Source organism: Argopecten irradians, chromosome 7 (genome assembly GCF_041381155.1).
Source record: "Argopecten irradians isolate NY chromosome 7, Ai_NY, whole genome shotgun sequence".
NCBI lineage: Eukaryota > Metazoa > Mollusca > Bivalvia > Pectinida > Pectinidae > Argopecten > Argopecten irradians.
This window is the reverse complement of record NC_091140.1, coordinates 30726907-30744856: the sequence shown is the minus strand read 5'-3', so window position 1 is coordinate 30744856 and position 17950 is coordinate 30726907. Positions and strand designations below refer to the sequence as shown.

At 33.8% G+C, this 17950-nt stretch overlaps 2 protein-coding genes across 3 annotated transcripts in view; both read right to left on the bottom strand.

Moving 5' to 3' along the window:
• Window positions 1-644: 644 nt before the first annotated feature.
• LOC138327139 (cytochrome P450 2H2-like) lies at window positions 645-6980 on the bottom strand. The gene is made up of 4 exons (XM_069273122.1): window positions 6045-6980; window positions 2928-3286; window positions 1358-1511; window positions 645-739 (listed from the first exon to the last, which is right to left on the bottom strand). The coding sequence occupies exons 1-4, from the start codon at window positions 6448-6450 to the stop codon at window positions 645-647; spliced, it is 1014 nt and encodes a 337-aa protein (XP_069129223.1). The 5' UTR covers window positions 6451-6980.
• A 4239-nt stretch (window positions 6981-11219) lies between these two features.
• Window positions 11220-17950, bottom strand: part of LOC138328123 (chromosome-associated kinesin KIF4A-like) — a 43854-nt gene continuing 37123 nt past the window's right edge. For both annotated transcript variants that reach the window (XM_069274763.1, XM_069274764.1), the window contains exons 26-28: window positions 16565-16660; window positions 15780-16028; window positions 11220-15086 (exon numbers count right to left, since the gene is read on the bottom strand). In XM_069274763.1, the coding sequence (XP_069130864.1) occupies window positions 14796-15086; window positions 15780-16028; window positions 16565-16660 (636 nt within the window). In that variant the 3' untranslated portion in view covers window positions 11220-14795. The remainder of the gene's footprint in view (window positions 15087-15779; window positions 16029-16564; window positions 16661-17950) is intronic.

Here is a 17950-nt window from a genome sequence, read left to right as displayed (position 1 = left end):
ATGAGTCAAACTATGTTCAATTCTTTAAAATGAACCCAACAATAACCCAAAACTATGCAAGAAGTCTTCTTTCGTTGAACCTGTTTCAAAGTGGCGTCCAGAAGTTATATAAATATAGCAATAACCTGCGGTATAATTATTCTACCCAGTTAAAACACAACACCGCAAGGTCAGATGTCACGTTAAAGCCGCATTCGAAAGTTCTCGTTATTTATTTTGTCTCGATATGAATTAGGAAATTAAGCATTGGAATAAGCATTGAGAGTTCTCTTAGGCTCGATCAAACTTCATGCCTGATGATGCTCCATCTAAACAACACTTTTTTAACATTCAGGAGCTGAAAGTTCATGCGTCATATTATTGGTTGTGAACAAACATCAAAAACTTCTATGCCACTTACATAGTTTCTTAACCTTACCTTACAATGAAGGTATTGGTAAACTCAATAATAGAAAGTAGAAACATGACCCGCCAAATTGTATATCGACAAATTTCTAAGTTTATTATTATAATTATTCTAGCACTTTTTTAGTGATCCAAAAGGATCTTTAAAATAGTAAGGAGGTACTGGCCAAATCGGACCTTATATGATTATAATGGAAATGGCATAAGTTGTAGGTTCTTAAGGGGTGACCGCAACATTTTTAAGCTAGGAGTTCAAATTTGCCCCCAAAAGATGTTGTAGTCTCCGTTCCCGCGGAAAGCAGATCGCCTATTGACCTCAACATCTGAATGTTCACTGAAAAACAATGCAAAAATCAACACCTTAAATAAATGATACACAATTTAGTATGCCTTATCAATTTTATTCTTAGATTTCAGGGATGTGACTTGCGTCAATTCAATCATTTTCTAATAGCTTATTCCCAAATTACAAGTTCTTCCTTTTGAAATACATGTCGTCAATAAGCTACAATTAATTGTGCGATTGCTCTGTTCCATTGCATTGTCTTAAAGTTTCGTTCGCTGCTATAAATTACATGACATTTAATGACTCATTGTGCTATCTTATGTCGTCGTCACAATTCCATAGTTTATCGATTTACATTATTTCATTGTTGATCTTCTATATTTGTTTTTTTTTTTTTAATTTACATTGTATTTGTTTTTACTTTACATAAACATAATATAACTAAATTCGTACTATATTGCGAGTAGTTATTTTAAAACACATTCTTGTAGAGAAAGCATTGTTTGCAATGAGATTCAATTTGTTCCGATCTACTAGCATTGATCACTGCCGTCGATTCATCGTCGGGGACCCACGTTTGATTATACTACCACCAATCGTGGATTTCCGACGATGCTGTTAAAGTTCTCAGCATTTCATTTCTTTTTGTGATATTTATATTGGTACCTGTAAATGTGTTGAATTCATCCGATTGTCTGTTTTTCTTCTCTTTGAGGTAAGCGTCTATATAATCTCGGATACACGTGTCGTCCAGACTATTGTCATGTTCCTGGACAAGTTCCCAGATAAATGCATATACCGTTTCAGCATTCCACAAAACCTGTGGAAAGAAAGTTTTTAAAAAGTTAGTGTATCCGATCTGAAAACGATATCGGTATTATCTGTTACGCCTCAAAACACGCAATGACTCAACCTTCTTATAGAAATAAAAGGCAATGCACAACATGAAGAAATTGAAGAAATGTACGCTGTTGAGGTTTTTTTTTTTTTATTTCAATATCCTCGAACATCAATATCTTTTTGTGGTCTTACTTCCATCTTTGAAAGAAGTCCTAAAATGTACGTTATTCGTTCAAAAGTTTTGTTTGGTTATATTGACCAAAAATCACGAATCCTTTTGAAACAATTGTCGGTGTAGAAATGAAATTATAATCCCGATTTAAATTGACATACGCATATTTTCCATTTACACCATTTTCATTTACGCTGGGAGTTAAAAGTACAGTTGTACTATTTTAAATGATATCTAACTATATAAAGGTAGTCGTTTTATCACAACCAAATAACCAGGTTATCTAGTTTAAGTTAATAGTTTCGGCTGAGACACCATACCATGACTATTGTTAGATTTATCTGAACCACTGAGCCATTAAGTTTAAGCATTATCTGTCGGCAAATCAAGAGGCCTGGAGTTTGACCGACATTTTTTTCGCTTTATGATATTCATGCTAAATGAACCTAGATTTCTTTTTATCCCTTCACAAACCTCCTATAGAGATAAGGTAGATGAGAGAAAAACATTCATTAAATACTTATACTCAGCAGAACTTCTTTTTTTTTTGCATAAATACGAGTACCCTCGTCTAATTTCTGTCCAGAAGTTAAAGTAAGAATGGATTCTTAAACCAAAGTCCTTTTGAAAATGTATATCCCCCCTGATGACATGGGAGAGATACATAGTGCTACTCATGCGTGTCCAGTAGAGTCACGTCTTTGACATGGTGGCTGGGGCATTAATGTCTTACAAGCAATCATAATTTGTCAGGAAATGGATAAATATAAAAACATTTTTTGAAGAGTTGGTGATTTTAAACTTTATCAAAAAGAAATTACTTAAGAGTAAATATGATTATTAAATTTATTACGATATTTAAGCATAGGCAAATTATTTAAAACGTTACTTTTCATAGAGCTCTGAATGGAAAATAAAATTAATCTTGGTTCTGACCCCCGGGGAAGGAGGGGCAGGGCTTAATAGGATAAACAGTGGTAAATCCTTAAACCACTGCTAGTCATATTTGTTTTATTCATTCGATCGCACCATCGTTTTTTTCTCATTCTTTCATAATATTTTAACCGATATTATATTGTTTTAACCAATGATATTAAACACCAGACTTAAACCGTCTATCAAAGTTTTCTCAATAACAAAATGCATTTACAAAACTTAAGAATGGAATTCATAGAATATTTTCCATCGTGAAGTTATACATGTACATAGACTCCATTCACTCACCTGTTTCCCCCTGAAAGGATCGCCAGGGATATGTTGCAGACATGGAAAGAAATTCAAAATTGGGTTCATCAATTTGAAATTCGCGTCAAACATCTCCATAAGTCTTGTAAATCGTTCGTCTTTGTAGTCGAACCTCTGTCCAAAGACAATTGAACAAATTATATTGGACACACTTGTCTGGGTGAGTGCGTGTATGTTGAATGGCTCTCCATTCTTCTCTTCCAGACAAGGGAGGTAAGCTTCGATCTCTTCCATTATCTTCGATTCGAGACTCCTCTTCCCAAACCCGAACTCTCGAAGTGTCGCCAAAGCGAACGTTCTGTGCTCTTTCCATAATTCCCCGGAACTTCCGGCAATACCTAAAGATTTAAGAAATGTTATCAGTTTTATGTAGGGTAGACGGTAGCTGCAATATTGTAGCTTTTAGACAGAAAAGTGTGTCGTCTCTAGAGCTACAATTGGTGCCTATTACTGCTAATGGAGCAAAGTAATTATTATGCAAACCGTAATTAAACGTTTATTTGCATTTCATCTTACTTGTTCGATATCGCTTACTTACTAGGCAATAAAACTGAACCACATGGATTATCAAATTCTCACCGAGGCATTATTTTTACTTATTATATGACTGGTGTTTTTGCTGTATTTTGATTGGCCGATACGTTTCTCAGAAGTATTCATCAACTGCGATATCAACCCCGAAATCGGCGGCAAAAAGCACGCGAAGTTACTGGACTCAGTCCAGATACCTCTCGCGAGTCCAGTAACCTGTGTCAAAAATAGATCGAGGGAAACTCCCTTTAGATGTGACGTCATAATCACTTTTGACGTCGAGTCGTACCCAAATATAACGTTACGGGAGTTTCCTTATTCAAAGACGTCGGATTAATCTATTGTGACGTCATTATAAATAGTCGGCAACATATTTGGCGGAAGGCAGCAAGTTTTGTAAAAGGAACATTTGGTAATATCATCCTGTTTATTGTAGTTAAGTCTTTTTGAAGAACCGGGTTAATATCCTGTAAATGTCATATATTAAACCAGTTATCGACCTATTTTCAGGTGGAAACGGTGAGTTATCAACCCTCGAAAATGATATAACCCTCGGCCTACGGCCTCGGGATATATCACTTACTCGGGTTGATAACTCACCGTATTCACCTGAAAATAGGTCGATAATTGTATAGTAATACATATGAAGGTCTTTCTGAAGGGGATTTTTACGGCAAGTCCAGAAATTGTGAATATGACGTCGTGTGAGCGGTACGGTAGATATTAAGAATTGTAGTTATGTTTGTTTTGGACAAAAATAATATGTAAATGCATGTATACGTATAAAATAATTGGAAACCTAAAAAAAGTATAGAAAACTGTGCCTGAGTGATTTTCGGAGGCAGTGCTCCACTACGACACATAGGGACCAATTCGTACCCGGCCGAAAGGTATAGTAGGCCGGGTACGTATATTCGTTCTAGGTACACGGATGTAATGTAAGGCCGCATTTCCCTTGGACCTGACACTGGACTCGGAAAATCTGTCACATATATATTTTAGGACAAAAGTAAATTTAGAAGTCCTAATGTTCATTTTGTATGCTTCATTTATGGATTTTTTTCTTTAAAAGTTTAATTGCGTTTTACCTACTTAAATTGAAAGCTATTATAATTAATGATGTGTGATTTTTTTGGTGTTGCAGGAGGAATTCCAGAGTTCCAAAGAATATATGCATGATATACGCTGGTATCAAACTCTCAACCCAAAAGTGACGGAATAGACAACGTCAAATCTATTTAAACGCTTAGAACATTTCAATTTTTGTTTTCGTTCATTAATTAAAAAACATTGCTTTTCGAACTACATTCCAGATCAGATAGTTTAGACAAAGAGATTAATCTTCCGATTCGGTTTAAAAGGCAATACATTAGGTTCTATTTGGAAAAAAACTTACGTTTTATGAGCTAAATGTCATTTTAATTAATGTATACTGAGGGAACTATCGGAGAGTACTAGATAGAATAAGAAGTGTAGATCCGGTTCGTTTCCGTTTCTGCCTGTCGGCTTTAACTAATGTCTTCTTTATCCATCTGTTTTCTGTTAGCACATGACATGTGGGTTCAACCGATATACAAACTATAAAGAGAATTAGAGGACGTGCTTTTAAAAAGTATTATGAATTCACTTACTTTGAGTACCAGGTACTTCATTTCTTTGTAAATCTGTACGCCGCGTTTGTCCAGAAGAATTATAATAAATAATGATTGATTACAAATTATGAATAATTTTTATTAATACGAAAAACACGATATTTTGAAGATGTCTGAAAGAGTTTATGTTTAACGTTGGTGATGACTGATTGCATGACTGTAGAAATATTTAGATTTTTGGTAAAGATTCCTAATCTTTTTTTATAAGTCTATCTACAGCGCCCACATACGGCTCTTGTCTCGTAATACGCAATTGAAACCCCGCCAAGTCCTAATTCAGTTCATTTCCTCTTCATACCGCACACACGTACCGTTATACCGCAAAATATTTCGTTGACTGAAAATGTAAATAATAACTCCAGAATTGATTGATGTTTTCCCTGGAGACTTTATATGATTAATATCACTGTCAGCAATTATACATATCGACAATATTCAGTTTCAATCTATTATCATGAATGTATAACTATTCATTGTGATATACAGAAAGTTATAAAACATTTATGAGGCTGAATCCTAGTGTAAATAGGTCGGAACGTTGTCAAATGATGTTTTTCAAACGAGAAAAGCGATTTAAGATTCAGTTTTGATAGGTTAATTGATATGTAAAATGTTATAGCTGAAAGAGATTCAATACATCCACTCTAAAAAGAAAACTGATTGTACGCAGAAAAGTGTCATTTGGAAAGGAAGTTAATTTCTCGAGAACAGATTACTTAATACTAAACCTAGATTTATCTCTCAGCTCATATCCAGTGTACCCGGCACAAAGCCATCATAACGACAAAATCTCTAAGACTTCTCCAGATTCCCTGGTATGTCCAGAAGAAAACTTGGGATAGTTGTTCTGGGGAATGAAACATCCGGATTAACGAATTAAATGTTTCCAGGACTTACCGTAGTGCTTACTTACCGTAGTGCTTGGAGATATGTTTGAAGATGAAAATATCCGGTCTGTCGGAAAATTTGTCTCCGTGCTGGACAAATGCCTCTCGTAAAGTGGAATATCCGTTGAATACAATGGTAATCGTGTTACCAATATGCAACGTGAACACATCTCCATACTTTGCTCTAAGCTCTCTGAACGTCAAAAACACGTTGTTTTTCTTCATGCATGTTATATTTCCAATGAAAGGAAGCGGGATCGGTCCTGGTGGTAGATTGGTGTATTTTAACCGTCTCCGGGAAATGTATACCACGAGTAAAACCAAACTTACTGCTGCCAGGGCATAAAACATGGCGGCGTGTTTGGAATCAAGAATCATTGGCGATGTCAGTTCATAGATATTATATGAGTTTGTTGACGTCAAATTGTTCATCGAACGAATTTAAATCCCAGTAGACACGTCAGGACATTTCCGACAAATATTGGATAAATAAAACATTAGTTACTGTACTGCTACTAACGATAGACTGATACTATTGACATGTACGTGCATCCGGATCAGATTTTATACACAACTGTGTAGGCCTATATGATATACGTACATGTATCATTTGATTCCACTTAACTACATGTAGAGATTATCAATGTTGAAGCAGCAAAGCTAGAATACGGTTACACTATCTGAATAAAAAAATATTCCAGGAGTGCCACATGCCTTCCTCTAGTGTACACACACACATGCACATTTATCCACATGTAAACATAGAGTACATGAACTGGTACAAAATCTGTGCTGTACCCTGCGTTAAATGTATGTACAGTATTTACGTGTACTTACAAGCGCTGATGTGTGGAGAAATTCATTAAAAGCTATTAAGTCTCAACAAACAACAGATGTTATTTAAAATCTCCCTGGGGCAGTCGACCGGGCGAGATATGTCAACAGCTGTTCGAAGTGTACAGACATGTAGAAAATACCTGTTTTTCTCACAGGTAAACTCGTCAAACATGTCTATAGGTGTATAATTTCACCTACAGGTAAAAAAAAATGTGACCTAGCCGGACCTACACTACCTCAAGTATTTGACAAGACATATAGTTTGACCTGTTTCGTCTGTAATAATTCATCTCTAAAATCTTATTTTTCAATGTTGTAACGGACACCACCTTGGACCAATATACCCAGTGTATATTTCTGTGATACGATAAATATTTCTTGGTACATGTATATGATATTATCTTGATATTACATGATTATGATAATTTATACGGGGAAAATGATATCTGGAAAATGTTTCGACGGACTTAGAAGTTTAGTAAGTTCTAACAGATTCGGGATTATTTTAGATGTCTACTAAAAAACAGAAATACTTTAAATATCTATATATTTATGATGTATATATATATATATGCTATATGTATTTGGACCTATCTTATCGTAGACAAACCGTCATAACTTGTGCCAGATCCTTTTTTTCCAATTGGTAAATAAAAATGTTTAAATGTTTTTTTAAGTAAAGTCGGAGGAGGAAGACATTTTATGAATTCTTAATCTGAACTCTGGGTCCTTGATAACGCCGGAAAAATGTCATACAGGCACATTTCAAATACATTTATAATGTAACAAGAGACTAGTAGATTTGAGTGGATCTGTTCATCTGACACAGAATATATATAAAGGTATACTAGCTCATACAGATATAGGTTATGGAGATACAGTTGTCAGTATAAGTTGTAAAGTTATACATAACCATATCGTTTATAAAATAGTTTTCGCGTCGATTAATTATTCCCGCCGTTTCACAAAGTACATTTATAGACCACCTAAGATGAAAAACGTATGTATCAAGTTGCACTGAAGTATAGACTGGTGGAAAACAACTTGTCGTTTGGCTTCTCCAGGGGTTACTATCACTGTCTTTATATCTAACACTGGACGTTTCATAACAAAATTGAATGCAGTTCAGGAGAACAAAATGACAGTAGAGACTTCTTTTGAAGACAACAAAGACAATGTTCATAGTCAATCAAAATGTACCATTATTCAATTCTATTGATGTACAAATGAACAATCTACCGTCTCATCTGTGGTCGCACATAGAGACATCTTAGTAACCCCTAAAGTATCGAGGATGTTATAGTATGGTTTATATAGCCGGTTATAGTATGGTTTATATAGCCGGGAAATACCCTCCCCATGATAATATTAATAATAACGGTCTAATCGTAACTTGAGTAATCTAGGTAAGCACGATTTCACTCAATTGGGATATTATTTCTTTCTCGTGTGTCCTTCAGTTTTTACTCGTGATATATGGTCTGGAGTGTCCTCTGGCCAAGACACGCCGTGGTATTTATTGTACTCAACGTAAAGAAGTGGAACGACTGGTTCACCAGCTGTTAGTTACATGCCATGGGTTAATATCACTGTCGTCATATCCACCCTTGGATTGCTCCCCTAGACTATATCCAAGTCCAAGAGGGAAAAAACTGACAAATCACAGACCAGCATAAGCTTTGAAGAATAGAGGGCGACTCCAAACTTCAAAGATCATGGTGACATGCATGTACATTCCTATGTAATATCTTCTAAACATATAATGTCTAAAATTTACAGCTAATAAATGTAATGGATTTGACCACAACACCAATATGCATGAGAACCAATAGCGACCAAAACTAAACGATTGGCTTAAACGCTTGTCAGGGCCCAGTTTCATGAACATTATTAATTTTAAGGAATTTAACGTAAATTTTCCCCATAGGAAAGCATTATAGAAGTTATGGAAAAAAAGCTTAATTAAGGAGCCTTCCTTAAAAATCAGTAATGAATGGAGGATTTTAAGTTAAGGAAATTCCTTACAGTAAAGGGATGTTTATGGAACTAGGGCCCAGTTCGTGGGATGGAACTTGATTTATTATCATATCAAAAATTTGGCTGCGCAAATCGTTTCACAAAGGGATGAACATATACATCGTAAATCAAATAAATAAAATAAATAAATAATAAATAGTAAGATGATTCATTATACACTGTACTACTCATCTAGCAGTATGAGCCCAGTAAAATAAGGGCTTTACCACAAAAATATTTGCAACATTTTTTTTTTCTTTGTTTTTCATACAGATCTGATTTGTTTTATACAAGAAAAAAAAAGTGACCATAAACAAAATTTAGGAAGTGTTTTTCTCGACCCCCATAAAATCAGAAAAATGGGGATTTTTGGTTAATTGACCAACTTTGAAGCCAAATATAAACTTACATGGTGACCATGATATAGTAGAAATTTACTGTATGGCAAGAACGTTATAAGGACAGCACAGATTGTCGAAAACATTAGTTGAAATCAACACAGGGAAAAAGTATGACAACATGAGCCAAATATGCTTTTGTTGGATTTTTAAGATAAGAAATTTTCATAATTACTAGTAATAATACCAACGATACTCATTGATGGAATCTTTTGAAATATAAATAGTTGATTAAAGACGTTACATGTAAAACATTTTACTGTCACTTGCAGATAATGCACAAAAGTACTTGAAAAGCAGATGAATGTATATCATCTGATGCATCATCTGTATACATACAGAAAGTAATAGGCCCGATATCAAAAGGTCTCTTAGTTATTGAGGTGAGGTCATACAAATATTTAAGCCTATTTGACTACTGTACCTTGAATGAAGTTCAAGGTCATACATTGTACCTTGAATGAAGTTCAAGGTCATACATTTAAACAAACTTGAAAAGACTTCATTCCACCCTAAATCAGCTCTGCTGTCTTCTATTGACAAGTCGTTTAAAGATTTTAGCCTTTTTTTTTACCCCAGTGACCTTGAATGATGGATAAGGTAATTCATTTGAAAACAGTTATCCCAGCATGCTGTACAGGTGCAATGTGAGGTCTCTAGACCTCTTAACTACATGTAATTATTTTCAATAACTTAGACTTTTTGACCCCTGTGATCTTGAATGAAGGTCAAGGTCATTCGGATCAGATCACATAAAAATAGCAATAACAAATTTCAATAGTCAAAATCCAAACTGAATGGTGACCTAACAATACAACACGCAACCAGAAACTAGGAACCTACATAAAGGAATTTGAGAACAACCAGATTTTTTTGGCCATAGAAATAAGAAACATGTGAGTTTACCGATAACCTAAAGATGGTAGATGGTCGTTACTGCTTGAATTAACTAACCAGTCAAGGAGGTATACCAGCATGTAAAACATACGAGTGTAACATGTTGCCAGTCTGATCTATAAGAGTTACTCCCCTTTGGTTTCACTATGCCAGTACACTTTGCATGCAGAGAGAAGGATCCACAAATACAAGCTTACTGCAAACCAATCTAAGTTTGCAAGATACAAATATGGATGAAATCTTTATGAGTTAGCTCGACCGCAAATTAAAGTTTCACAATAATTGTAAAACTTAAGTCAGTCGCCTTAACCACCTTTGTATTCAGATCACCTGCCTAATAAGACCACATTTTCATGGTTTCAAATGGCCACTTTTAACATAATTTGCCCTGTGTATAGAGACCACCTGGCTATAAAGACTTTTTTCTTAAAGATGCTCCACCGCTGACAGCGCATTAATGATATTCATTATATGAACAATAATTGGTGTTTAATCGTGTATATATATGTCTAATTAACACAAAAAATAACACAAAATAATTTATTTTGCCTTAGGTACATACGCAATCAGCACTTCATTACATATAGGATATAGTGCCAAGGAATTTTTTCGGGATGCAATTAATTATTTTTCATATTTTTAACTTGAAGAAAAAATTAGAAACTCAAACTTGCCCATGGTGGTAATGGTGTAAAGTAAGTAACTTTTGTAACAGAAGAAAAATACTAAATCGTCTGCTCCTGTTTTTGATAGTGAAAAAGACCATTTGTCGGTGGTGGAGCATCTTTAATGGCTTGGGTGGTCTATATAGACAGGTTTGACTGACTATTAATCACAAATTTGTGTATTTGTGAATATGTTGGAACAACAATGACTGTACATGTATATGCAAAAATAAAGGGCTTATAGCTGTCAATCTAATTAAAGTTTGATGTTCATTATCTACTCCATACACTCCGTAAGGACTAGATAATGAACATTGAATTTTGATTAGATTGTATAGCTGTAAATTTGTTATTTATGTCTTGTTAAAAAATCAAAAATAAAATGGCAAAGAATCAGAAATTTTATTTCCAATTGCAGGCTAAAAATATTCAGTGTCATTTTCTACATGTACATCAAAACCTATAACCCAAGGCTATAAATAAAATAATCATCAAAATAAATGTTTGCACATGTCAATCCAGAAATATCTGATAGTGTGAACTAGTAAAGTAAATCTATCCACAGACTAGTGGCATATACATATAGCTACATTTTGGTTGTTATCATTACAACAAAAATACAGCAGGGGCATAGTACATACAATTTGTACATAGTACAATTTGTGTTGCACCAAATCCAATCCCTGTGATTTAATGGAAATGAAATTAATAAGCACCAACACTTTTTGAAAATTTGTCTGTCTTTGCTTCATAAACCTTTTATAATAAACATTTACCATCAGACAATCATGAAATTGCATAATTTTCTTATATATCATAAAATATTAGGAAAACTTGTTCTATCACTTGAACTATCAAGTTCACTTCTCAAAAAGTATCAAGTTCACTTCTCAAAAAGTATCAAGTTCACTTCTCAAAAAGTATCAAGTTCACTTCTCAAACCATTCTGAATGTGCTTAAATACCTCTTAAAAACTTTTAAGAGAAGATATTTACATACATGTATGTATTTACTTCAGTATTAAGATCATTCACAATTCACTTCACAATGCAGTCTCTTCTAAATTGATATCATATTTCATATTATATATCTGGTGAATATTTGTACATTTGAGCTTTTATCTTATGTTAGAGTGTTTATCATGTACAGTAATTACACTTTTACAGATATTTCATCAATGGATTCAAATTCTTAATCAATTTAAGTTAGAAATACCTGGTGTAAGTTCAAAATTAATAACAATACTTTATTAACACAGTTGGAAGTGAGGAATGAAAGAATAGAAGAAAAAGACAAAATACAGAAAACAGAAACAGGACACCAGTGAAAAGTTACTACTGTATTCAACCCAATCAGCATCCACGTTGCTTAAAATTTGAAAAAATGAGGAGCGACTTAATTAGATCAAATTTGGACCACCCTGGAGGTTTCACATAATTATTGTACAAAATAATTAAGCCATCAATCCATTTGCAAAATAAAAATTGATAACAGGGAAACTTACACAGATTTCATACTTTTAGTTTGCAATTGAATTGAGGCCAGATCTAGAGAAATTGTGGTCTCAAAAAGGGAGAAGGCACTTAAGCACTTATTCGGTTGAATACGATATACATGTACATTTTAATTAGATTTATTTAATCACATGTATGTACATTTAACATTTACATATGTAATTCATATAATATATTTATCAAAATGTCTACTGGTGTACTACCACCCAGCCCCTAATCAGTGCTCCTGTTGTCAAAATATGGGTCACAGTCAATGATCTACTTAAGGAACATGACATCTACAGCATTATTCTGAGGCCATGGGTTCATAAAGTTGAAGGTATAACAACAATTATGTTTGGGCCTGGATACCAAACTGTGAAGAAAGACAAATGGCAGAAGCGGTACAGGATACTGAGGAGGCATGAAAGAAATGGATGATATATGGATAGACAGACTTGTTTGCTGATTATGCCACACTCTTGGACAGGGAAAAATATAGATCTCCTGCTAAAATCTTTTGACATAAAATGAAGTTCTTTTAGAAAAATGAATCATTTATAATACTGGGGATATTCATAAAGATATGATAATGATGAGGATTTCCTGGCAAGAACAAACAACGACATGTAACATTGAGCCAAACAATATTATCATGATTTTAAGATTCTCATAAACAAAGGAAAAATCAGTCACATAATCCTTGGTATCAGAGTTTAGATACATAGGTAGAGCTACCTACAAAATAACACATTTAAATGATTAGCACAACCTTGCTACTTTTTCTCTGATATATCCTACAATTTTAAAATACATGCACATCACTAAAAATACCTCAAGGCACTACGCATAAGCATGCATTTTTTCTAGAATCTTTCCGTTTGTTTACAAAGAACCACTTCGCACAACAAGCAAACTCCACACACAAATTGACTTACAGTATTTTCCTATCTGATAAAGTAGAATGTAATATGCTATGTTAATACCTAGGTTTCGAGATGCCAAATTGATATGGGTAAAGTATGATTTACCGTTGATTAATCCCACATGCATCTTCCAGTGATTGTGATGTCATATTTTGAAGTGACTTTTGTGACATCACAATCACCGGAAATTGGGACTAAATGATGGAAAATTGTACTTTATTGACTTTGCTTTGGTATCTCAAAACCCACGTATTATATACTACAATATTATTGCACCCCAAACCACTGTGTCCGTATAATTTTACGAAACTAAATGATAATGTGTATGAAAATTTAAATGTATGCCACTACACTGCCTATTACATGACTCTTGGTTGATTCTTAATAAAATCAAAATATATCAAAATATATTCAATATATATATTCAGAATAAACATACAGTATTCAAGGCCAATAAATGCCCATGTCCCTATAAACGCCTCTCAATCTTTTTGAGGCCTTGATTTCAATTGCTCAGGCATAAAGAAAGACCAAAACTACACAAAATTGTATAAATTGTCCATAATTTCATCTTATAAGCACCTTTTCATTTTTTTCCCATTTTTTTACATGCCCTGGGTACTTATTGGGTTGAATATGGTAAGTATTAGTGTTACTATTTTTGAATATAAACTTTGTTTATTTTACATTGATTGAGAAACAAGTTATACAACTTATGTAAATCACTCTCGATGGCCCGGATGTAAGCGCACGAGGGGTCTTAGTGTGTGAGGTAACCGGAGTGCCTGGAGAAAACCCACGTAATCGGGCAGGTGACCCCTAACCTTTTCACGACCGTGCCGGGGATCGAACCCCTGCCGACTAGGTGAAAGGCGAGCGGCTTTACCAATACACCACCCGACCACTCTAATAAGTGCAAGTCAGAATTGAAAAGAGATAAACTAACTCTGATTTTACAATTGTTAATTTATGCATAAGGCATAATAGTTCCACTCAAGAAATAATTTCCTGTTTTGCCCAAAAATATTTGTTGTTAAAAAATCTGTATGAACTAGAATAAAATGGCTTTACATATACATGTATAGTATATCTTTTTTTAATCTTTTAAAGATCCAATTCCATATTTACTCAACCAACCATACAAGCATTTGTTTTATTTTTCTTACAAATAACCCACAGATAAGGAAACAGTGAAATTCATTTGAATACTGAAATTTTCCTGATTTTCAAGACGGCTCATTTCACAAAACTCCATGATTTATTACCAAGGCTTATCACTTTCTAAAGAGGATAATCAGAGAAATTAATGTTTTCTAGTATAATTCCATATTGTCTTGACTTCCAGGCATAATCGTCTAGTATTCATTGTACTGAAAGGCATCCTATAACATAGTCCAGAGGTGGATCCAATGACAGTGATAGTAACCCCTAAAGTAAAATATCAAGGATACCAGTAGCTACTTTCAGGAGCAGGGCACAGAAAGCAGCAAGATTACAATAGCATCTTCTAGCTTAGAAAAGCAATTAAGAAAACTTCACTTCTGATCATGACAAAGGTGTGAAAAAACTGTTATTTGTATTGAGAAGTTTGCGCTTTTTCTGACTCATTTTCTTTATCAATGAGCTGTCCTCACTGTCTTCACTGACAGATTTCTGTTGTAATGGTTCAAACTCATCTGAGCTTCGTACACTCTGGTTACTGACGATATTGTCCAGGACACGTTTTGATTTACGGGATCTCTTGGGTTTTGCGGCTGCTGGTGGGTTCATTGCCTCAGCGTTTTCCTCCAGATTGTATGTGCTGTTCAAGGAAGAAGCCGTATCATTGGGGAGGCCCTACAGAAAAATAAGAGAAATATTTTCACAACACCATCAGTTTGGTATTCATAATGAGAGCTAGTTGATCTTTACTGATAAAACAAATCATTCATATCACTTTGATGAAAAAGTCTTTTAAGAAACAATGTATTTTCTACAAGATGGTAATTCAATATTTATGTCAAAATACACTGCACTAAAGCAGTAGTTTCTTTTAAATTTACCATATATTTTCCTTAATTTCATCTTAAAATTGCCTTGTATAATTTTCTTTCTTAAATATGACAAAAACTGATATGTCTATAAGACCTACTGTAATTGACACAATAAGTGCCCCAATAGCACCTCTCACTCTTACACTGTATTAAATGCAGACGGAAAATATAAATATTGTGTAGGTTTCTTTATTGACTTCTTTTGTAAATTGATTTATGGTTTATTATATACAATAATTCAATGAAAGGCTAGTCTAAATTTGGTTCTATCAAGCGCCTCTTATTTGTTTCAATTTTTAATCGCCCTGGGCACATATAGAGTGAAGTACCATAAATGTTGTCACTTCTATTCCATCGATAATTACAGGACGGGACAGATGTAAATAAAACTACGACATATGCTCCTCTTCGTGAAATCATTTCAACAGTGAAGTTAAAATTTTCGATACCATGTCTTAACAACACAGTACCATCCATGTACCCATAATCTACTCACATCGGACATCTCTTCCAATGAGCTTTTTCTTGACCTTGGAACCAAAGTCCTACGTCCAGGTCTTCTCTTCTTATCATTATTAGTAGATGGTTTAGTATAGAGTGGTGTTTTAACCCAATCTGGGTCATTTTTATCATCACTATATACTCTTCCATCATGGTCACTCTCATCTGACCAATCCTTGAATGTGGCCAGATCACTGGTACTTGTCTTCTGTTTGAGTGGCTTAGCCACTGATCTTTTCTTTTTCTGAAAGAAGAAATAATAAAAGTAACATACCTTAACTGAAACATTTAATGATAAGATTACTGGTACAGATAATATACCCTCTAAATCTAACACTATTCTGTACATACTTTATTTTAACAGTTTTTGATTGTAACATCACTTCAAGTTATCAACTAGCCTTGAAATTATAAAATAACTTGATGTTTTTCCAATGTTTATCCCGTTCATTTTAAAATCAATTTTAAGTTTTTAGCGCACACAACACTTCAGTAAGCTGTTCCACACTGTTGCAGTACCTAGTGAAAAACTCTTAACAATGATACACTGCTGAGGGTATATTAAAAAAAATGATTTAGTGTTTGCTGATGAGAATGATGATAAATGGTTAAGATGAATGAGAACAATGAGGCTGATTTGAAAAACAATTATAATGATAAGGGTGATGAATATATAAAAAATGGATGAGAAGAATGAGAATTTGTATACATTCAGTTTTCAGGCCTATAATACAATATGATAAACAATCATGGTACATAATATAAAGATTTAGAACTTACCTTGATTTCTGGTGAGAAGAAGGGAGAAGATTCTGGGTTGTCAATGTCTGGTAATAAGGACAGGGCTTTATTTTGATACGTCACTCTGGTCAGTTGCTGAAATGTGCAAATTAATAGTGAATTATAGTAGAAACGTTTTGAAAGAAAACAGACATTACAAATTTTACCCCAAACATAAATTCAACTAAAAACATGTTGACTGCAACTTTAATTTCCTGGAAACAAGTTTTTTATTACACATATAGTAACAATGAACTTTGACCTTCAAACCACAATAGTGGTCTCCAAGATGGAATTTTTATGTACAGTATTCAGAATTGCTTCAAGTTTTAAATTAACTGGAGAAATACGGTGAATAGGAATAGCCTATTTTTTATTATAAGTGAATTTTGAACCTAAAAAGAAATTGCAGAAAAATGTTTTTGGAACAAAAGTCTATAAGAGGTTAAACTGTTGTGGTCGATAAGTCTGAATAAATTTTAGTTATTACACACGAATTACCAATGTCAAGATATGTATGTCATATATTGGGAAATTTGTCTTTTTGCAGATATTGCTGATAACTTTGACAGAAAGTGGTTGAATTTATCATTCTCGATTCTCACTGAGTGAACAATTTCCTCTAATAAGTAACAGGGACAAGATTTTGATACGTCACTCTGGTCAGTTGCTGAAATGTGCAAATTAATAGTGAATTATAGTAGAAACGTTTTGAAAGAAAACAGACATTACAAATTTTACCCCAAACATAAATTCAACTAAAAACATGTTGACTGCAACTTTAATTTCCTGGAAACAAGTTTTTTATTACACATATAGTAACAATGAACTTTGACCTTCAAACCACAATAGTGGTCTCCAAGATGGAATTTTTATGTACAGTATTCAGAATTGCTTTAAGTTTTAAATTAACTGGAGAAATACGGTGAATAGGAATAGCCTATTTTTTATTATAAGTGAATTTTGAACCTAAAAAGAAATTGCAGAAAAATGTTTTTGGAACAAAAGTCTATAAGAGGTTAAACTGTTGTGGTCGATAAGTCTGAATAAATTTTAGTTATTACACAGAATGTTACCAATGTCAAGATATGTATGTCATATATTGGGAAATTTGTCTTTTTGCAGATATTGCTGATAACTTTGACAGAAAGTGGTTGAATTTATCATTCTCGATTCTCACTGAGTGAACATATTTCCTCTACAAAAGTAATCACTGACAAGAGAGAAAAAATGATTGAAGGATAATAGATCAATAGCCTCAAAATTTCTCATTAAGTCAATAAATGTGTCCTAGTCAGAAATTTCACTGCTAAAAGAAATTACAACCTCACCCAAGGTTCAGTGGTATCAGACATAGAATTTATCTATTATTTTCAACATAGAAGG